The following is a 23728-nucleotide window of genomic DNA, read 5'->3' as shown; positions in this document are numbered from 1 at the left end:
GCTATGGTATAAATAAAACTTGTCCTACCAGAGTTTCATTATTAAACAGCGTTTAAAACAAAACAATCCCTCACACCACTAGAAGAGGAATGACCATGTATGAACCACAGCTATTCCCATGAAAAGCTTTTCCTGCCAGGTATATAAACATCCCCCGCACTCACACACGGGCGCACACGCTGAATAAAATATTATGAGTCCCCCGCTCCAACACAGAGAGCAATATTTTTAAAAGAAATAAGAAATTTGGGAATAAGTGTTGCCAATAAGCAATTAACACTTACATTCGCACAACTACATTTAAACCAATCCATGTTGCTATTGTTTTGCAAAATGGAAGATAACTAAATTGTCACCAAATGATAATAAAACATGCACAGCTGGGATAGGTGGGGCAGTGCTGCAGTGCGATGCCTTTAAGTAGCTGCATAAAACAAGAAAGCAAATTTAACCTGGCTGAGATCTTAAAGATAAAACACAAGCGAAACAATAACGGGAAAGCCAACAACAAGGGGTGCTAGAATAATATATTACAGCTGTTCAACCTAGTGCTTCCCTGAAAGGAAAAAGAATTGCAATAAAAACAAACTGTATTTTACAGCCCTAACAATGAAGCAGCATTTTGCTTCTTCAAATCTGAATTTTATTGGCCTCAGAGGAGTCTGTGTTCCTAAAGATTAGCCTTCCCATGGGAAATTAAAAAAAAAGTCAAAATATTAGTTCCCCTCTCATGAAGTCATTCTTTTGAGCAGGTTTCCTTAGCAGCCTTGCATGGCACAGCTTGTGAAACTGCCTTGCATTTCTTCCCACTCAAGAGTTTTAAAAAATAACTTTGAATTCCAGAAAGACCAAACAGGAATTACTCCAAGCTGGGTTTCCTTTGCAAGCACCACAAGCCGATCTTGCTGCTTAGCCCAAAGCGGCAAAACAAAAAACATTTTACTTTAGATTGATGGCCAAATGGCAGAAACATCTTAAAAAAAAAAAAAAAAAAGACTTCAAGCTGCGTCAGCAAAGCAGGATTTTGATTCTTCTTCTTGATTAGAGATTCCGTTAGCCAAGATGCTTTGAGTTAGAACAATATACAGTAGCTAGACTTTCAAAGCTTTGGAACCACATTATACATTTGACTTTAGTATAAACTCAGTTTGTAGAGTGACCTTTTGCCAGCAGTACAAAAATAATGAAGCCTTGTTTACCTGTTTCCTAACCGCTCCCTCAGGCTACATGGTCTAAGGGCCATTCTTCTTGTTATACTTAGCCAATGCATAAATGTGGTGTCCATATATGTAAGTCAAGACTGTTTTAAAGACTTGAGCAAAGTTACTTTTAACCAATTAATGAGAAAGAACTAGACATGGATTACCACTAGATATGGTCAAGAGAGGTTGCCTTTAAATTAATCTATTCATCACAGGACACGTAAACTGGGATTCACCTCCATCTTCCACAATAAACGTGTATCATAAATCCTCAAACTAATATCACTTACAGAATTGTACTGAAAAATAAGCAATTCCAAATTCACATTGGGAAATACATTTGTTTGCGCTACTGCCATGTTTCAGGTCAAATCCAGTGTTAACAATACACAGAAGCCAATGTCAAACAACACATGCCCTATGCTACGCTTGACCCTAAGAGAAGCCACCAAGCAGTAGGTAAAAGGAGCACAGAAGAAAGAGTCCCAAACAATTATAGCAAGTATTGAAATCTGGTATGAGTATGTTCCTCTTCATACCTAAAAACTGCTTTTGTGAAAGATGACTGTGGCTAGCACCTATTTTATATCAGTTTATTTTATGCATTTGAACTGACAAAGCAGAACATTCAGATTCCCAGTGAATTATAAAGTCAAATAATTAATGTTCCACCTAAATGCCTACTTCAAATCTTTCAACCTCATTCTGCTACCAAATGCTGAACCAAAAAATAAGTACCTATGAAAACTGAGCCTGAAGCACACTGCTGAAAGATCAAATACAGTTTCTTTATAAAAAGTAGCAGCTCTGCAAACAATCTTACTATCAGATAAAAATCTTCCACCAAATCAGTTCAGCCACAGAAAAAGAGAAGTGGTAAAACCAACACACGCAGCCACATCTCTGCTGTGTTATTTCCCTATGAGTTCCTTCAATTTGTCCACTGTACTGATCATCTCCTCATGGCATTTGTGGAGAGACAAAATAAAAGCTCAAGAGCCTGGACAGAATTTCTCCCAACAAGAGGTAGAAGTTCTTTTTAACTCAATAAATGACTTTTTTTTTTTCCTTTCCCCCTTTCACCTAGTTCATCATAAAGCTGCTCACTTTTGCATAAATACCTCTCCCCCTGCCCCCAGTTCTCCAGTTAATGTTTGTGTACCTTGCAGAGAAGGTTCATACAGTCACAACTGTCCTCGCTTTAAGCTTCCTCAGATATAGAGAATTTATTCCATTTCTTGGGCAAGTTTTCTTACATCACTGAGCTTTATACAAACACAACAGCAATGCCAGCAGCACCTCACCTTGCCAAGCTGTACTTGCTTACATGCCTGCACAAACCATGGTCACACCTTTGACTGTGGCACTGGTCCACTCAAAAAACGTCTGACAAATCCTCTGAATTTAGGTGAGGTTCAGCTAATGTGCTGGTTTTGTAAGCAGGATTTTAACTATACTATTTTTCCAGTTAAAGCAAGGTGCACTTCCTCTTCGAGAAAACAGAAAAATACTCCCAACACAAAAATCCTTGGAATAAAAATCCAATAACGATATTTATTCAGTAAAGATTCCAATAGTCTAAAGGACTACTGGAAGCCAAAAGACCACAACCAAAACATCTGTCATGCCCTCTATGAAAACAAAAAAGTGGTAGCATAAAATGACATTAAGACACAATATACAAGATTACGATACAAGTTCACCATGAAAAAAAGTTTGCATACTCTGGTGCAAAGTATAGACTACATTTTAGAAGTACTAATTATCTCTTTATTACTCAAGGCATAAGTTATTAAACTTGTAAAAATTCACAGGCTTTGTAGGGTTTAAGTCTATTAGACTTTACAACTGAATGTGCAGGTTTTGAGTCAACAGAACCTGAAAAAAGCTTGTGATCTCACTAAATTTTACTGAATCACCTCTCAGCACAATACTATCTCACCACCTACCAATTTCCTTCTTTAAGAAGGTGCATGAAGTCATTCTGAATCAAAGAGGATAAACCAGGAAAGGTTAAATATTTACATTCATTGGCCAGATTATTCTACAATGAGATTAAATGGAAATTTAATTTTTAAGTGAAAGACTTGTACAAGGAGCATCCTGCTAATATATCAGCCGAAGTGTCCTGCCTCTGTGTGGGTGTTTTAGTTTGTACCACACGTGCGCTCAGTAGCAAGTTTCCAACCACCCCGACGTAATCACATTTTGCTACAAACAAGGAAGCTCAGTTGGAGTATGCAAACCAAGTTTCTTTTGGATGAAACTAAACCTAAAGACACAGTCTGGGAGATACCTAATGCACTCCCACCACTAATGGGCATTAAGTCCACTGGACTAAACAAGAGCTAGTCCGAAACATCTACACCACACGCATTTCGGGATGATTTGAGCCTTTGTTACAAACCGTTTTGCTCAAAACCTGCTCTATTGGGGCACACTGCTTCCAAAAATAGACGAAGCCAAGACCAGTCAGATTCTCAGCAAGTGTAACTGACAAAGCACATCAGCCTTCAGTGAAGATTTCCCACCTCACGCTTCTTGAAGATTAGGTCCTTGGCCAATACCATCCACACCTTTTGAATCTGAATTTACTTTATATTTGGCTTTAACATTGTACGGGTTGCATTGTTCTCACAATCAAGCATTAGACCTACTCTTCTCTTCAGCCTTTCTCTCTCCTTCAGTGTCAGCGTGTCAGCCTTGGCAATCACAGGGACAATGTTGACTTTTCCATGAAGAGCCTTCATGAATTCTACATCTAATGGTTTCAGCCTGCCAACAAGTGGGGAAAAAAAAAAGGGGAGAAAAAAAGGGAGGGTATTTTGGTTATTTTTTTAATAGACCAAATATATTAAAAATAATTCATTTCAAGTCTCTACATAAATAGTCTTTCCAGAATAAATTAATTCAGAGCACTTGCTTATCAGCTTGGTTGTGTAAAGGTTGAATTGCAATTAAAACTGTAACTATAAGATAAATCAGGTATTATAAGTTCTCAAGTTTCTGGGTGATAAACAACGCAATACTAACTGCTTCAAAACATTATTAAATGCCAAAAAGGGCACAAAGCAGAGGAGAGCACTAATCCCCAAAGACCATTTTAATTGCACTGGCTACCTGACAGTGTAGGAAGTAACTCAATTAACATCAAAGTTAAGTTTCCAGTTCAAGTAATGAACACACTTATGAACACAATATAACGCCCTAAAATAAAAGAGCTCAAAAGCTTTTTCTTACCCATGACCAAAGGGAGATATGAAGTAAAAACAGCAATGGACTCTGTTGTCTATAATGTGGCGCCTGTTTAGACCGCTCTCATCATGAAGGTATCTTTCAAACTGGTTATCAATGTACTGGATAATTGTTTTGAAGCTGGGGAAGGTGGGGGGGGAAGAAAGAGAGGCATCTTAGATCAGCTTTAAAACCATTAAAAAATTATTATGAAAAGAGAAGAACAGAAGGAGGAGAACGACACTTTTATTATGAACATTTCTTTTACAAAAATTCAACTTCCTAGCATTCTATCTACTACCGAGAAGGATTTTGATAACGCAAAAACATGTTTTCACAGCAACCACCAAGTGTCTATTTATGCCTAGAGCTACTTTAGAGCGTTACTCTGTCCACTGGATAAAAAGTTCAAGTGCAAGCTCAGAAAAAAAGGACTCAGTGCTGAGATAACACAGACAGAAACAGAAGATTGAGGATTTTTCTGCTTTTTTTTCTGGGGACAGGAGGTGAGGATTTGTTTCTAAACCATCTGACGAATGACATATCCTGGATATCCTCTTGATTTACAACCCTGACCCTAGAGCTACATTTCTATAGTTACCTATGAAAATTCTGGTATTCTAGTCTGTTTAAATTAAGTATAAATACGTTTGTAAGTCATGCACTAAAGTACCACATGATTTATTAAGCTATTTTTGTTACCTTACAGAATCCTTTTTTGTTGGCAAAGAAAAATAATTCCTGCTAAGTTCAAGGCAATTTAAAATATGCCCTGCAAAGAAGTAAAGGAACACAAAATTCGATCATACAGTTTAAAAAGAGCAGGGGCTAGAGAGAGAAAAGAAGACACCATGCGTTACTAAGATTCTTTTAAAGATATTCCAGAGCATGTAGACATCTGCAAACAACATTAATATAAAAGGACACTTTATATTAAGTACTGCAGGGGAAGGGAAATGAACACACTGATGAAGATAAGATTAGGCAGATAGATGATTGTGTGTCATGAACATATCTTAAACTACTCAGGGAAAAACTGAGAAGAAAGCTTAATTTAAGAAGTAGTATTCCTGTTGTGGAGAAAACGCAAATTTGACTAGAGAAATTTAAGGAGAAAACAGATGAGAACACACAAAAAAAGAATTAGCAATCTGGAAAATGTACACACAGAACGACAGCAAACACTGTGACAGGCAGCGAAGTTCAACCCTGGGCTGCAGGGCTGTAACAAAGATAATGAAAGACAGTAACAAGAATGATGGAAGAGGTCCTGGAGGGAATTTGATTTTCCAAAGCTGAGTAAGCTTTTGGATCTAGGAGGAATAAATCCATAGTAGAATATATGTACACACATTCATATCTTTGCAAGATTTGCACCGTGCTAAGTCACACTACAGAAGACGGCACAGCAAAACCCAGAATTTATTGGGTTTTGACCTCAGTGCTGCTCAAGTCTTTAAGAACTAACATCTCGATACCTAAACGTGTCGAAAAAGGAAAACATGGTTTATGTTCCTGTTGATCTTAGATACTCTTCTCTTAGAGAGTGAAAGGTAACGAGGCTGAAGACGCACAAATATTAGGACAGAAACCAAGCACAAACAATGGGAAAGCAACTATCACACATTTCTCTGGCAATGTAATCAGTTTACGTGCAGTTTTCTAGCTCTAACAGCTATAATTTTCCCTATAAATATGGCATTAGTGTCCTGTACCTCCTGACTTCCGGGAAACACCTGGCTTACACCGCTGTGCTATCATTACTTAGGAGATAGCACATCCTGTATTGTAACAGCAAACAACACAACTGTTGCATTTAAGTCCATTGGGGGAAAATTAACAATATCACCAAGCTGCCAAAACCCACAAAATATAAATCAGTAAAATCAGAAAGTCAGCAGCAGTCAGAAAGCAGTTATCAAAAAAATGACCTACAACACTGCAACTAAGACAACACAAGGCATATGATCAGCAATATCTAACAAGTTAACCTGTAAACTGTTTTTGTCAACCATCCTTTTGAGACTAGATTTGATCCCAAATTTGTGTATGAAGCAATTTTTTTTTCCCTCTCCTCCTTAGATCCCTTCTCTTCTGTCTGATAAAAGAAGTTGCCTCACAATCCCAATGTCCTTATCCATGGAAGAGCCATTCTATGCTTCAAACCTCCCACCTCGAAGAATTTTGCTACTCTCCAAGCACACATGTAAACTGATGCCAAGAGCATTCCCAGGTGTAGTTTTATTCTAGAATACAGAACTCCAGCTAGCACTAAAGCTTCACACAGAATCTAAAAAATTATCACTATGGTTAACTGTGGTTGGCCTGTAAGAAAAGGTAGATGCTGTTTTAAATACAATAGCATTTGGAAAACAAAAAATAATCCACTTTAGAGAATGTGGTGTACTAAATCTATAACAACTCATTTTCCAATCTAATTATTCTTTTGATCCAGGAGAAACTCTGGACAAACTCCCGACAACATATAATCCTTACTAGCACTTCTTCTGTGATGGAAAAATACGTAAAAATTGATGGCAGCTCCCATCCTTGAAAGTCAAACTCTAAAATTAAGCCCTTTCATCAATGCAAAGGCAGAAACCAAAAGCCATTAGGTAATCTACCCAGGAGAAATCTATTTGAAACAAGGTCAGTGATCACTGCCTCCTAGGTACATCGTGACAGTTTGATTCACCTCTGTTCAAAAATAGCCTTAGTAAAGTTCACCACTCTGAAGAACAGGTAGTCTGCACAGATTGCAGCTTTCCCCAAAAAAGTGTTTCATAAAACTTGCATCAAGATCAGCACCATCTACTGGTTAATCACAATTGCAGTAAATGCTCCTGAACACAAACGAAGTTCAAGAACACGAACTCACTATTTCCTCTGAACTAACGAGGAAGGAAGGTAGTTGCCCTGGGTTAGTCCTGACTACAGTTTGAAACAAAGAGTCTATCCATCCAAGTCCCTATAACATCCTGTAAGGACTAACAGACCTTGTCAAAATGACAGTTGTCATGACTCAAAAGCTTTTCATGTGACATAAGAAAATGGGACTAGAGAGACAATTAAAATTAACTGCATCTTTTTATTTTGTAGAATGTAAGTACCATCTGATCCTGTAATGTATTTTGATGTTTAAGATTCGTCACAAAAAACTAAGTATAAGCCAGTAAGTTGTTCTACTCCATCTGAATCATCACGGAATGACTCTATTTAGCAAGACTCCAAAAAGAAAGGGGAAAATTCTGAACATGTAGGTCTCTAAGAAACATCTTAGCAGAATAAACAAAGGGCATTAGAATACAATCAACAGGAAGAGCTCTACGTAACACAATACATGGGCTGCAGAGCTCTTAGTTCCAGCGGAAGGAAGCTCTAGTCAACAGTGCACAAAATAAGCAACATCATGCTGCAGTCCAGAAAGATGCCTCAGTGTTACTGCAGAAGCTCAACATTTTTCAACTTCATGAAGTACGAAAAGTGGGAGGAAAATAAAAATTTCACTATAGCTTCACTTTCAAAATATAACCTATATTATACTGCCTCCATTTTTGCTGTTTCTACAGTGCACCATAGAAAGAAAAGAAAACCATGTCTGATAAAAATGTTCTTCAGAATGCTCCAGATAACACAGCATTCTGTCAAGAAAAGATTGCAAAACATTCTATTAGCCTTATAATGTTTATTTTATGAGCTATTTGCCTCCTTCCTGATCTTTAACTCATACTGAAGAACTCAAATCAACCAGTATTAGCTTTATGCTCCCTTTCTCTGCACAATGACGTTTAGATTGCCTTAGGATTACCACCATCACAAAAAAGTGTCAACAAAAATTAATGGCTAAACAAAATAAATATTGTTAGCACTTTAAATTTCCACATGGTTATCTTTTAAGTTTAGCTTCTAGTTGCACTGGAATAATTCAGTCATCCTATTGAGCACATGAATGTATCATCTTTATTTGAAAAATATTACCATAAGATCAGTTTTCCACAGTTAAAGTGCATGACTATGATGATTTGGAAGTTACATTTATGAATAAACTTATTAATTCTAATTTTGTTACAAACTGCCCAATTCCTTCATATCTATTTTACCATTTTATTTCTTCATGCTCTTTTGGCATAAAGCAATTACGTATGTTGTCCAGTGTATCTGTGGACAATTATTTCAGCCGTTAAAGATTATCAGTGATATTTAGGCCAGAGAGAGTTAAGTAGTAACTCCATCATAAAAATCAGCAGTTCTATCCAAATCGCTCGTAGTACATACAAAGGACAGGGAACAAAAAGTACTGTCTTAAAAACATGGAAACTGGATGGGCCAGAAATACAGAAAGACAAATTAAAAAAATTTCCCTTCACCAGGACTCTGCCCTATCAGAGCAGCTACGGAGACAAAAAGTCAACTGCAGTTGTCACACAGAACCTTACTGGAGGAAAGGCCATTAATTTTGAGGGAGAATCAAAGACAGCCTAGAGATCACTAACCAAACCTTTTAAAAACAAAAAAATGGTTAGAAAATTGAAACAGGAAGTTGTACAAAGTAATATACTTTTACTAGAGATGTGTATTTTAGGCAACAAAAATTTTAAAAGAAACTTGATTTGAAAGTTCACATAAGCTACACGATCACGTCAATGATGATATGAAGTTGAGCATCCAGAATGCAGCAGTGCTTAGAAAACTGTGCTTAACTGCAAGGACTCAGAAAAGACCCTCTACGATGAATTCAAGATAACACTTCATTAATGTTAAGAATAAGGAACCTGTTGCTTCCTTTTAGTATATCAAAGTTATCCAAAGACCACCAGCTGAATCACTTGAGTTCAGAGAGACAGACACACTAGAGCAGTGTTTGTGTGAGGTACAAAGTCTATCAAGCAAAGCAGTATTTGCACACATACCAGTCCTGGCTGTTAATGGCATCTCCATATCCTGGTGTGTCAACTACTGTTAAACGCAGTTTCACCCCTCGCTCCTCTATCTCTACTGTAGAAGCTTCGATTTGAACTGTTCTCTCTATTTTCTCTAAAATAAAGGAACATTTTGATTGTTATTATGCCTATCAATTGCTGCAGAAACTCCTGCAGGTCAGAGCAACGCAGCAGGAAACGTAATCTGAAATGTATTGTAACCTACATGACATAAAATATTTTACATTAAAAAAAAATCAAGCTAGTTAGTCAAAATTTAACACCACATTTTTGTAAATAAACAAGAAGCAATGAACTAAGAAAAATTTACTCGTGACAATATGCAGAAATAAAATTATAATACTCAGAAGCATGCTAGATTCTTTGTCAAAAGGTATTTACACATCTAACCAGGATTTAAGGCATTACAGGCAAAAACATTAGAGGAAATGGGGATTAGAGTAAAACCACATTTAGGTATATTGACACCTTAACAGTCTAGGGGGTTGGGGTTTTTTTAATAACAACTGATAAAGAAACAACAAAAGCTGAATCTTTGAAAGGAAACATATCAGCTCAAAAAAAAAAAATTGGAGGATTAAAATACAGCTAGACAACGTGAAGAAAGGGTCTCATGGGTGAAGTTATCATCAGAATGAAGCAATGTTAACTGAAAGAACATTAAATTTCATAAAGTACGTGCTGGAGGAACTGCAAAACCATTTACCTGCAGCTCCAGGAATATAGCGTTCTGGATAAAGATCAGTCAGGAACAGACTGTTAATTAAAGTGGATTTTCCCAAGCCAGACTCACCTACAAACAAAATAATTCAGGTTATTAAGCACATACACCTTTTACACCAGGCTTTTTCAAGCACCTCCTCTTTCCCCGAACCCACATTATGGAGGAAAACTAATTTGTTCATAGAGATCCACCCTAGTTTTTTAGATAAAAACATCAAAGGTTCAGCTAAGCACTTTAAAAACACAGGAAAAACAAGCCTCTGATGTTTTTATAAATGTTACATGAAAACGCTAAGTTTACTGTAGTAGATTTCATAATAAAAGCTGAAAGGTCACACAGTACTGACTGCAGATCTAGAGATAGTTAGGTTACTTCAGCGAAATAAAAGCTTTTTTTTCATTTAACTTACAAAACCAGGAGCTGTAACTCTTTTATTGAAAATTTCTGAGAGCTTTAAGGTTTTCCTAAGCTACAAATTGAACCCGGAACACTGTTAAGAGGGAGAACGAATAAAGCAATCTCACGCAAACAGTTGAGCTTTGCACCCTTATAGTTAGGCTACATACATCCGACAAAACATGAAACAGAAAATCATAAGAAAATTGTTCAACGTTCACCTGAGAAGTTCCATAATTCTAGAACTTTAGGTCATAGAAATTTTATCCTACAAAGTAATAAAATTAAACCTGTAAACAGAATTACTAAATCTGAATTTTAAAAAGTCACTTTCTTCCTAACCCAAGGAATCAAAGGAGTCAGCATTTAGAACTGGCCATGTTTAGATGCCACTAACCTAATCTTAGAGATGGAGAAGTTACCTGTATTTATCATCACAAACTACATGAAATAAAACTCTAAGCTTATCACAAATTACCTATCTATTTTACAGATATTGCTGAACACTCTGCCACCAAGTAATCCCAAACGGTACTACAGAGCAAGGAGAACAAGAAGGAAGTGTTAGGCGTGTTACGTATCTCTTCTTGTTTTCATTTTTCAGTAACATGTAATTCCAAGGTAGCCAATACAAAAAGTTGATAGTACTGCGGACTCCCTTTGCACTTGCATAAAACTAATCTGATTCAATGCAAGTATAATTCAACATGTCACTTAAAACAGCTTTGTGCCTAAAGGATTTGCCATCAAAGACTCCTAACAGGTGCTCATTCACATAACAGGCAAATTAAAAGTTTAGTTATAATACCAGAGTGAATCAGTATAGAAAACACAACAATAGCATCACCATTTCAACAGCAAGATATTCACCATGTGCATTCATGCCTTCAGTTGGGGAAATGAGAGTCAAAGAAAGATTAAGCAACTATCCCTACCATCTGATGATGAGTCAGGAACACAAGAATGTCCTGTTGGCTCAAAGACATCATCTTTAATCACTACAAATACTCCCTCCTACCAAAGATAACCAAATAGTAGGAGATTGAATTAGAAAACGTGTGGAGGTTCAAAGCTTTTTCTTCTGTAGAACAGTCAATTGCTAAGTAGGAAGACATTTTTTGTTGTTGTACAACAGTCAAAAATACTTAAACAAGTCACTTACCAACCACCATCAGTGTGAATTCAAAGCCCTTCTTCACAGATTTCCTGTGAACCTGGTTGGGCAGATTAGCAAATCCCACATAGCCTGCCGAGTCGGAAAACTGACAAGAAAAAAATTGAGTATAAATGAGATCCCCTTTCCCCTAAAAAGTTGAAACAGAGTTCAGCTGATTCTATACAATAAACTGCAGAGGTATATAAAGACCATGGGAAAATAGAGAATGAAACATTTTTTTGCTACTATAGCAAGGCAGACCTTGAAAGAGGCCCATTTACCAAGCAGTATGATATAAACAGAAATCTGATGAGTACCTTGGACTACATATAAACAAAACTCTCTCCTTGGATTAAAAAAAAAAAATCTGCAAGCTTGCAAGAACATACTATTATTAAACAGTAAACATAGCTAAAAATCCCAAAGATTTTAAGCTAGAGGTCAAAAATATCTGTTGAAAATCAGTATCTGCTGCTATTATCTTCTATAAAAATAATGCACACACTCACATGGAGAAAAACAAGAACATTGTATAGTAATGCAGAGATTACCAAAATACAATCACACAGATATAGCTTCTGCTTGTTAAACTGTACACCTATCTCCACAATGTTTAACTTGTAACACAAAAGCAGGAAAAAGAAACCTGCCTGAAAAACTTATCAAAGAGATTTGGGCTATAAAAAGGGCAGTCTGCTTCACCATCTGTTATTAATTGAATGAAAACCTAAAAGGAGCCTAAACAAGAACTGAAGTCACCCGATTTGGGGACCTATCAGCTAGCTGGAACCAAATGTTTTCTTCACAGATGAGTTTATGATGAGAACAGCTTTTCCACAACGCCACACTTCCATGGGGCAGGGGGCATACATGGGAAAACACTTACAAGGCAATTAGTTATTTGCTAACAATCCCTTTAAAACTCACCTAGGTGGGCAAAATCCCTACAAACGAAGGCTTCTCAAATTAAATTTCTTTAGGTAAAGGCACCATTCTAAATTGTAAGCAAACCCTGAGTGGCTGGCAAACACCTGAAAACCTATTTCTAGAATCACACACAAGCTCTGTTTCTACTAAACAATTTCTTTTAAGAAACACATCTGAAGCAACAAGGTGTCATTTTTTCACTGTTTTATCACTTCAGCAAAACCACAAGTATTTTCAGAAGTTGAATAGATTCTAAGCAAAATTTTGGCTATGCAGCCATCTCTTTACCTTTACTTTTTCGCCTGACTGAGACATGTTTCGTCACTCCAAGTTTCAGACACTAGAAAATAAAATTCATCGTGTATGTTAGCTGACTTGAAGATTACATTAATTTTAATTTTGAACCAATCAATTGTATGTAACAATCACATTTTATTCCAGTAGAATGAAATGCCACATACTCAAAGATTACCAGAACAAACAAGCCATAATCAAAACGGCTGCTTCTGCGAAGCAACTCACAGGAAAGAAATTACACAGGATTATGAAAACCGGAAAGCTTTATTTAAACACTTAAAAGTTTTAAAACAGAAAGATTCCTTTAAAATTTTAAATACTAAAATTCCGTATTCTTAAAGATCTTTCATCCATCCTGTCTTTAAAGAAGGAAAAATATCTACTGAAAGCTAATACTCCTGATGCAATTTTTCTTTCAAGTTCACTGGTTCTGTAATTAGCTACTAAAACCTGAAATTCAAATATTCTGTTCCCAACTCCCTATAAAGAAGAGCATAAGGAGGTCCTTTTTCCTTCCATTTTTTACCCTTTCCACTTAGGAATCATATGTTTCTTGAAGATGGTTTACAAATAGGTGAATGTAATCTAACTACTGTCCGAAAAATGGTATTTGAGACTCATGACCACGTACAAAATTATCCCAAGAACAGGACACCTATGGGATTTCCAGGTAAAGGTTATCACATTATTTTCAGTCACTTTGAAGTTGTATCGCTGAATGTGAACACTACACTGACCACTGCAGAACCTTGGCACTTGGCTAATCCACGTTGGACACGAAAATTCACCCTGATCTGAAGGGCTATCGGAGAGATTTGTTCTTTCGTTTCAGACACCCAGAACAGCTGGGGTTTGGCAAGCTCTTATCTCTTTACTCAAGGATGTTAGTTGTGCTATAGATGAGTTATCATGGCAATGGTGAGGCCCTTTTATTTCGAGCGGCCACAGAGCACTGACAGGAAACGCAGAAGCGGCAGGAGCGCTGCCCAGCTCGGTTTGTTGACAAGGCAGCTCTTGGCCACGGAAAGCAGGGAAGTGACCTATGCAGGCACCTGTGTGTTCAGACAGAAGTGCTTTCCTGTTGGGTAGCAGGATGCAGTCCAGCTCCTGACACCAGCAGTTTGACAGTCAAATCCCAGCACTAAGCTTTGGATTACAGGAAAAGTCAAAGTTAGCAGAATTGAAACTTGGGAGTTTTAAGGAAAACTTATCTTCAGCTCACATGGCATTTCATTTGCCCTCAAGCAGGCATTTCAAACCCTGGCACCTGTGTAGACATCAGCCACTCTGTAGGCAAGGAAAGGTGTGGGTTTTTTTTCCTCCTCCAGCTTCTTTTCGCCCACACCCAGTTCATTTGCTTGCTAAAGAAAGCCTAATACACCCACTGCCTGGAAAACATGGAGGTCCTGGTCCTAATCATTTATGACTGCCTCTAATTGGGTCTTCCTCCAAACAGCCTGGGAAACATCCCTTAAGAATGGTGTTGGAAAAACAGGGCTTATTTTTCTTTGAGCAATATGCAAGCAAGGGCTCATTCTGGCCTCCAGCCAACCAGCACTACAGGTCCCTAAAGACAGTCACGGCCTCACTGACAGATGTAACTCGTTGCTCTGCCTGCATCTTGTTTCTATGTTTGGAGACTTCTGTTGTCACCTTTGTCTATACAATCAGTAACAAAATCCAAGAGTTTAGAAAAGCTCATGAATAGTTACTGCCTGAACGTTAATGCAGACAGACATTCTGTCCTGTTTCTCACAGTAATGCCAGACGAGAAGCTACCCAGAACTGCTGCCTGTAGTTAAAGGTGAGAAAGGGAAACAATTCAGATTTAAATATTTATGGCAAATTCTCTAATTACTTCTGCTTTAAACTGACAGTATAGTTACATCCATTGCAGCATTACCCAAGCTACTTGATTAAAAAGCAGGAGTCAAAATTGTCAACTGATTATGACACATCTGGCTTCAAAATTAGTCTGCCATCTCATAAAAATTGTTCCACAAACATAACTTACAAAACCTGTTTCCTACTGGGCAAATCACATTCACCTTGTGTGTTATGCTGAACAAAAAAAAAACCACAAACCCCAGACCAAAAAAAAAACACATTACATTCAATGTAATGTTGAACATTCAACACTAAATGCTGAAGTTCAACTGAATCCTCAGTTATTCAGCCTCAACACATTTTGCAATTCATAACACTGCCCTCGTGAGGTTTCCTAGGAAATTATTCAACCAACTTCCCCAGATGACCACGAGCTGTATTTCTGAAGCTTTACCATATCATTACAAATCAACACTCCAGAATTAGCAAAATACCGTATGTTACATCTTATAGCACCAAATAAACACAGCGCTTACATCATTGCCTACAAGTGATAACTTGTCAACAGACCAGGCTACACCATGCATCGACAACTGCTGAAATCCCAAAGTCTGTCTGCATACAGCTGAGTCAAACATTAAAATAACATGAAGTTGAGTGTTAGTCCCACATCTGGAAACTGTAATGTTTCATTTTTCATCAATTTTTCATACTAAAATTTAAAAAGATAACAACTAAGGCAAAACAGAGCAAGCCACAGCTGTTCTGTTCTCTTTAGATTTTCAAAGGACTATTTCAATCGTTATGAGATGAGCAAAGCAGCACATTTCAAAGAGAAAGGAGAAGAGAAGATACAACTGCATTAACTTGCAAAACGCAGTGAAACTTTATTTATAAATAATCGTGTGCCACTTGTAGCAGGTCTAGCAGAAAAAAAGGGACACTATGCTACAGTATGGGAATGTTCAAAGCAGTTTTTGAACAGTGAATGACGTCACAAAGTTTCATTTTGGATCTCAACCAATTCTCATCCTGAACAGTGTCCTGTTGGGCAATTGAAGGGAGCAGATTACCACTAAATTCAGTTGCCTCCTCTACAAATACAGAGGCCGGGAACATGCCATCCTACCACGTACTGCTAAGAAAAGTATTCCAGTGAGAGAGAAAGAGAAGGGAAGGAAAATGGGTCATTTCCTTTGTTCCTGTCAGGATGTAAGAAGTAAATTGTTAGGAACAGGCAGACTGGGAGCTTCTTAATAGGAACTAGCACAAAGAAAACGCTATGACAAACATACAAAGAGTGTTTCCATATAAGGATATTAAACAACATTTTTAAATAATCACTTTCAAGTGACCTCAACAACCATCTCTACAAGTAGAACAGCCCTCTTGATTTATCAAATGAGACCTCTTTCTTTCCATATAAGATTATACAACTCTGATACTTTTAAAAAAGTATTTAATAACCTAATAAGGAACCACAGAAAGCAGTAAAGACTTCAGTAGGTTTCCAAATGCTGGAAATGGTCTCAACAACATTAGCATCCTGAAGTAACACTTTCAGACTTAGAGCAGACAGAGAAAAACCAAGAATATCTTAGTAAAATACCAAAATTTGCAATTTCTTACAAAAAGAACTACAGAAACACACAGAGAAGTGTCAGAGTTGAGTACCGAGGCACATAAATAAACAATAAAAAAACCCCTGTAACTTCTCCAAGTGTCTTGCATACAAGGAAACAAGGAAGTTATGTGACAATTAAACATTTCCTCACTGTATTCCAAACTGGATATAGGGGTATTCAAATACAAAGCAGTTAACCTTTTTTTCTCTTTTGGTAGCTTACACTATCAAAGTTGTATGAATCACCCAATTCTACCCAATGACAGCGGGTCCAGCAGAGCCTGTTCTGTGTCTCACGCTTTGTTCATTGCACATCCTCACCTCCAGTTGGAAACCCACTTCCAAGGAGAAGCATCACTCCCCCTGTATCAACAATCCCAGATGATTCCATTTTCCTCATTAGAAACCGATGTTACCAATTGAAGGAATCCTCTTTTACACATTAACAACTGAATACATTTCTGCATTGCTCCTATTCAGGAAAATGACTGTATCAATTCCAGCAGTCACAGAATTTAACAGTAAATGCAATAACAACAACAAAAAAACGAGCTATGGCACCTGCAGGTTGACCAAGCCAAGTGTATGTCACTGCTTTGTCTTTGAATTGGTATTCAGTGTTGGTAAGTTTTACAGATCTTGTTTTGACAACTTATTTGAACCAATGACATACCATACAGATTATCACTGGGAATGCATCAAAGCTTGTAACATTTCCATGATTTAACAGCACACATATGCAAAGCAAAAGGAGGTAAGGACTAATGAAGTAAGAGAGAAACCATATACTAACACTGTTCTTAAAAGGAAAATGCCTAGAGAAAAAAAAAGATGCACAAATCTAGAGCTCTGATTCTAAGTATTTTATTTAACATTTCATTTCAATGTTAGCATATTACCCTAGACAAGTTCCTTTCTTACTGTTATTTCAATGAATACAGTCACCTAAAAAACACAAAGGAGGCAATGATACCGTTCATGTTAATGATCAGTTTTGGTGATTACGTGCTTCCTATGCAAGCAGCTTTCCAAAGTATCTTCCCAGAGTTACTGTATCAGGAAAAAATATTGTAAAACAGACCTGTAAATGTGAAAAGCAGGGGCTTTTTTTAAATTCAAAAGGTAAACACATTAGCCATGAGCGCTCATCAGGAAGCAGGTGGCTCTGCCTCACACCCACAAAGCTTGACTGGCAATACCCAGCAGTGATGAGTTGGTTTTTCAAATCACTTCCAAATCACGCTTAAGTCCCATGATACCATGCGGTCTCTAACCTGCATGGGAACAATCATTTGAGACCTAAAATAAGCTAAAAAAAGGCAAAGCTCTTGTTGTGTCTGTTGCCAAATCAGGTATGTGTCGCTCTGTGCGGATGAGCTCCGCACTTCTCCCGCAGCATCCCCCGTTCCCAGCAGCAGGCCACGCTCGGGTGTTGCAATCCTGCAAACATCTGAGGAATGCCCCATGGAGACAGCGCTTCCTGCTCCCTCCTCGGCCCGCACCTCCGGCCGCGGCACACCGTGCAGCCCCCGCCGGCGCCGAGGCCCGGCCCGCACCTCCGCACGCCGCGCCTGAGCGCGTGCGCACGGCGGCCCGCGGGCTGTCCCCGAACGCTTCTCCCCTCCTCCGACAGCGGCCTCAAAATCCTCGCCCGGGCAGCGACGGGAGGCCGGAGCCGGGCCCGCACACGGGGCACACTCGGCGGGGCCGAGCCCGTACCGCCGCCCCGCTGGCGGCTGCGGGCAGGGCAGGGGCGGGGGCCGGGCCAGGACCAGCTGCGGGGCGCGGGCGCTGGCCAGGCGGGGCGGTGCGCGGGGCGGAGGCGCCCACCCGCCCGCCGGAGGTCGCGGCCCGGCCCCGGCGCTTACCTGAGCCCGCGGCCGCTCCCGCCAGCACCCGGGTTGCCAGGCCGCGATCTGCCACGGAGCCCTCCCGCATCCCACACACCACCGCGGCCGAGCGCCTACCTTCCGCACGACTCTATGGTTTAGGCAGCTTCCCCGCGCAGCAATGGGGCGCGGCCCTGGGACGAACGAGAGGAGGGATAGAGCGCCTCCCCGGCCCGCCCGCTCGCCTGAGTGGCAGCGGGGCGAGCCGTGCCGTTGCCATGGCGACCGCCCCCCGCAGCGGAGGCGGGCCGCCGTGCGGGAGCCGTGGCCACACGCGCGGGTCGGGCACAGGGCCGTCCGCGGGGCGAGTGGCTCAGCGGCGGGCGCGTTCCTCCCGGGCCGTTCCGTAGCGCCCTGCTCCGAAATGCGGAGCATCTCCCGATCCCGCTGACTTCCCAAAGGCGAAAAAGGTGGGAGAATGGCTCATCTGACAGAGCCACCCCTCGCCGAGGTCACTGTGCTCCGGCTACACGACATGGTGCTGCACTGGTAACGACTTCAAATTACAGAAGTCAGTCTTGCTACCCCGAGGTCGCATTCTGCCAGCAGCGCACTCGGGCATCCATCTGGGCCGACGGTCTCGGTCGGGAGCTACACATGGGACTTAACCTTCAAGAATGAAAACACAGAGCCCATTCCGTTTAAAATCGCCCCTTCTCAAATTGCTTGATTCCTGTTTCCTACCCAAATACCGTTGGGCTTTCAGATTGGCTCCACCTACAGCAGGTTTTAGCCGTACTCCTCACAGTGGAAAATCTTTTGGTACAGTCGAGGTGATAGCCAGGGGGAATCTAGCTTAAACTTGGTGCTGTTTGACTGTCATGGAGTACGTCGTATAAGCCTGTTCAGTTTTCAGCTGCTTGTCCACATGTGAAGCAAATTTCTCTCCTAAACATTGTGCAAAACCCACAATGTAGTCGTTTCACCTACACTGTTGCTATTTTCTCTTTCATCACGGCATTCTCTCTGATAAGTGGGAGCCATTCTGCCCTGGTCGTGTCATTACTGAAGAGGCGAGCAGGGACTCCAGCAGGCATGCACCTAGGTGTAAATGATACCTGCAGGTAGATTACAGAACCAGATCACTTTCTCATGGTGAAACAGTGTCACGTAGCTCAAACACTCAACAGAACGCTGGCAAGAATAAAACAGAGTATCAGAGGAGGGTTCTTCCAGCTGCAAGGACTGGGTTCAGAAAAGTTCCTAGCAATCCATCTGAACATTTTGCAGAGGGCAGTTTGTATGTGCGACCTAGCAGCAAATCTTTTGACTCACAATTTTGAATACCAAGAAGTACATTTCTGCTTTGTCTGTATTTCCATTCATTAAGCGAACAGGGTTGCAGTTCACAACAGGAAAATGTGGAAGTGAAACAAATGCTGCTGAAGGCAGACTGGCATTATTTGCCAGTCACTTACATTGTGCTCATATTATTATCAACTGAGCATTGATGTGATCTGAGTAAGAACAAGATAAAAGCCAAGGAAAGCGCAACCAAGTTCCTTTTCCTAGGACAAAGTGTAATGTTATAACACAAAGTACTGCTACACACTAACTTCTTCCTTCTTGGAGGAGTTAAAAGATGGATTTCAGTCTTCTTTAGAAATTGTCTTATTTTACATTATTCCATGGATATCCATGCAGGTGTTTTGTACTACCACCAAAGGAACCACAATGGCAGTTTTTCTTCCTTTCACTGGCACATACAAACTGATATTACAAATAACTACTTAGCACTTGGAGAAATTACATGAGATTAGCATGGACAATACCAGACTATAGACTGGCATCAACACAGAATCTAGTGGAAATTAGTGCTTTCCCATGATTGTGACTCCTTTCCTTTGGCGGGATTTTGTGCAATGGTGACACATTCTCCAGAAATTTCAAATGTCTCATCACTGAGGCATACAACTAATTTTCCAAAGCCATGGGTGAATCAGATGGCTGACCAACTGTCACACAAAACGTTCAGAGAAGTCACAATCCTCTCAAAACTGTCTCATTATGTCAGAAAGTAACATAAGGAAGGGCACTTTGGGTAAGAGCAGAGGTCAGTTCAAGCCAGTGCCCTACCTCTGCAGTGCCCAGTAGCAGATGCTTAGGGAAAGATAAAAGTAGCACCGTGTCTGTATATCCTCCCTCCCTTCCGGCAATCTGGAGCTCAGCAGCTTCCTGAGCCAGAAGTTTTATCTCGACAGTTTTCTCTTCCATGAATTTTTCTTGTTGCTTTTTGAACCCATCTCAGCTTTTGGCATTAAGAGCATCATGCGACAACGCGTTTTACAGTGTATTACACACTTGATGAAAATGTACTTTTGTTACTTTTGAAACCTGTTATGAGACTTGTTATGAAACCACAGTATGCAGGATCACCGAGCAGCAGAACTGGAACTGTTTGGCACACGTAACTGACAAATGTTGCATTGCAGAAACCTGCGGAGAATGCATGGCCACAAAAGACACTGCATATCTGTTACTTCTCACACCGGTATTAGCAGGGGTGCAAACATAAGAAAATGTTGTATTGAAGAACACCGTTCCTCCTAAATGGTTAAATAGTCTAGAAATGCTACTGGAGTGAACAGCAGTCTGACTGTGAATCATTCATTCCCGTAATTATTATTTCTGAAAGAATTTTGTTTTATTCTTCCCTTAGAAGCTGAAATGCCTTTTATAAAAGTTCCTGATACATCTAGGTTTACATTCTTAAAAGCACAATTGGAGTCCTTCCTTGAATTCAAATCTTAACTTTGTGCGGAGTCACGTCTTAGCAAGTTAGAAATACCTCATCCATTCAGCAAAATACACTATGTATCTTTTGTTCTGCTCCTTAACAGAGAAAATAGTATGATACTGATTATAATAAAATAAATGCCACCATATAACTGAAAACTAAATCGAGTTTTGATAGATAAAACAACTCCATGTTCCTTGGCATTATTTCTATTAAATTAAAACAAAATAGAAGATACGCTGCTTAGACAAAAGAAAACTGTCTCTTTTCACTTATAAGATCCCTTTTAACTTTATTTGCTTTCAATTGAGTCTGTTCCTCATACAGCTGAATGTTTGGAATTTGAGCCTAAAATTACGTGTGGTTGCTGTAATGGCTGCGCTGTAAGAGCAATTCATGGAGATACTGGCCCACTGTTGTAAGACAGGGAGCATCTTGAACTCTCCCAATCTTCCCTGCGGATAAAATTACTCAAGTCCTGATTAAACAACTTATTTTTAAGCATATGCATAAACCTTTTTATTTTCCATAAGATTTAAGTTTGTTTGATTCAGAATATTTGTATATGCTTCGCTAAATTATAGTTCATGGTTCCAAGACCAAACATTTTAGAAATAAACACTTAAATGCTGCACACTCTAAGCAACATCCTTTTTCAAAAGATTATCAGAGAAAAAAGTACTTCGAACATAACTAATGTGAATGCTGGATACCTTAATTTAGATATTCCCTGGGCTAATTTTTAGTATTTGGGTATGGTGACAGACAGAAATTTAAGGGCATATTTCCCATTCTCTGTTAGCATTTGGTAAACTGGTAAACAGATCAAAATACTCTTCTGTGTAGTGCTTTATCTATGGAATCACTAATGGGGTGAACCATTCTAACATCTCAAATCTTCTGTGTTTTTGCAGACTTGCTGCATCGTGAATCAGAAAAGTCAGGTCCACTGAAAACTGGTCTCACTGTTGAGCCCTTCTAAAGTATGCAGCTCAGAGCTGGAGCTCTGGTAGTACCCCAACAGGGAGCCAGTGTTTGTGGATACACCAGGATTTATTGACACAAGCTACTTTACAAGTTGTTTAGTAATCTGCAAGAAAATCTGAAACAGATAAGTATTTTCCCTTGCTGGAAAAAAAAAAAAAAGAACGCGTTTTTAGTGACGTGCTACAGGAAGGGAAGATTGTGTTGGAATTATAGCAGCCTCACAGGAACAGAAGTGTTTCTTTTGCATTTACAAGCACACACAAGCCCACCTTTTCAATATGCTAAGTATGGCAACAAAGAAGCAGTAAGAAGAACCTGAAAATTTTCTCTGGATTTTGCATCTTTTCACCAATAACAGCCATCCTTTCCTCTGACTTGAAACCAACTTCACTTTTAAGAAGGGAATCAGGATTGACAAAACAGATGCATGCTATTCCCAAAGACAGGGCTTGCCTCAGACATGTCGCATTAAGAAAAGGGGCAGCACTGCTGAGAATTAATCGCTCTCATAATCAGAGGTGTCCCAGACTTCTCGCATGTTCTCAGGATTGCAAATTTCCCGGGACAATAGAGAAATGTAGTATGTTTCCCATCACTAGCCCTGAGCAGTTTTCAGTAACTTCATGGTCATGTCTTTATTAATTACTTTCAACATCTGCAATGTATATTTAAAACAATGGCATTTGTCCTTGCTGACGCTGCTCATTACAAAACGACATCTGATGTGATTTCCCAACAATTACATGGGAAAGAGATCTACCAGGATCCTGGTACACCACAATCTGTGGAAGGAGGCTAACTTTGGAAGAGGACAAAATTAAACCACAGTTCTTCTGATAGGAAGCATGACATAGAATGGACCCTTACGCATGAAACAATGTATATTTCCTATAGCTTTTCCTCCCTGCCTGCCCAAGCTTTAACACATTCTCAAGAGCTGCCCATAGCATTAAAGACAAGTATTGGAAGTGCCATGGCCTAAGCATACATTCAGAGTGATCTCTTGGCAACTGGGATGATCAGGCTGTTTAGATGCTCATCTATAGATGGGACATTCTAAGCTTTGGGAAAGGGCCATCGTTCACCATATCAGCTGCCCCGAAATGCCGTTAACACAGTCATGGCTGTCCAGTGACCGTGAAGTATCCTCCTGAAAGCCAAATTCAGAAAACAAGGTGCTGAAGAGTTAGGTGCACAGCAGCTCACCTGTGCAGCCCAGCTGGTCCTGACAGTGGTGACTGGAAATGCTCCCGTCTGGAGGATGCTTTAACAAGAAATAGAGGAATGAAGATCAGTTCCAACCAAAGGGAAGTTTCAAATGTAGGCTTTCTTGCCTACAAGAAAGATGGGGAGAGGTTGTTCAGGAGGGCCAGTTGTGATAGGACAAGGGGTAATGGTTTTAAAATAGAGGGAGGTAGATTCAGGTTGGATATTAGGAAAAAATTTTTTACCATAAGAGTTGTAGAACACTGGAACAGGTTGCCCAGAGAGGTGGTGGATGCTCCATCCCTGGAGACGTTCAAGGCCAGGTTGGATGAGGCCCTGAGCAACCTGATCTAGTTGGAGATATCCCTGTTCCTTGCAGGGCGGTTGGACTAGATGACCTTTGAAGGTCCCTTCCAGCCCTAACGATTCTATGATTCTATGATTCTATGATTCTATGATTCTATGATTCAAATGCTGATCCAGAGGTTTATGTGTAGCGGAATTTGAGCAAGGAGGTGTGGAACTCAGTTCTAATGATGGTTTAGCATAATTAATTTCCTCATTATTTGAGGAAAGGGCTCG

General features: G+C 39.7%; 1 protein-coding gene across 1 annotated transcript in view; it reads right to left on the bottom strand.

Annotated features, from left to right (window-relative positions):
- LOC104376277 (septin-2) overlaps positions 1-18329 on the bottom strand; it is a 39007-nt gene extending 20678 nt beyond the window's left edge. The window contains exons 1-7 of the mRNA XM_086623599.1: positions 18295-18329; positions 12868-12919; positions 11659-11758; positions 10083-10169; positions 9347-9470; positions 4443-4577; positions 3860-3977 (exon numbers count right to left, since the gene is read on the bottom strand). Coding sequence (XP_086479725.1) covers positions 3860-3977; positions 4443-4577; positions 9347-9470; positions 10083-10169; positions 11659-11758; positions 12868-12894 — 591 coding nt within the window. The 5' untranslated portion in view covers positions 12895-12919; positions 18295-18329. The remainder of the gene's footprint in view (positions 1-3859; positions 3978-4442; positions 4578-9346; positions 9471-10082; positions 10170-11658; positions 11759-12867; positions 12920-18294) is intronic.
- Between the last annotated feature and the right edge of the window lie 5399 nt (positions 18330-23728).

The sequence above is a fragment of the Tauraco erythrolophus genome, chromosome 19, assembly GCF_009769465.1.
Source record: "Tauraco erythrolophus isolate bTauEry1 chromosome 19, bTauEry1.pri, whole genome shotgun sequence".
NCBI classification, from domain to species: domain Eukaryota; kingdom Metazoa; phylum Chordata; class Aves; order Musophagiformes; family Musophagidae; genus Tauraco; species Tauraco erythrolophus.
The sequence above is the reverse complement of the archived record's forward strand: the minus strand, read 5'-3'. Positions and strand labels throughout refer to the sequence as shown.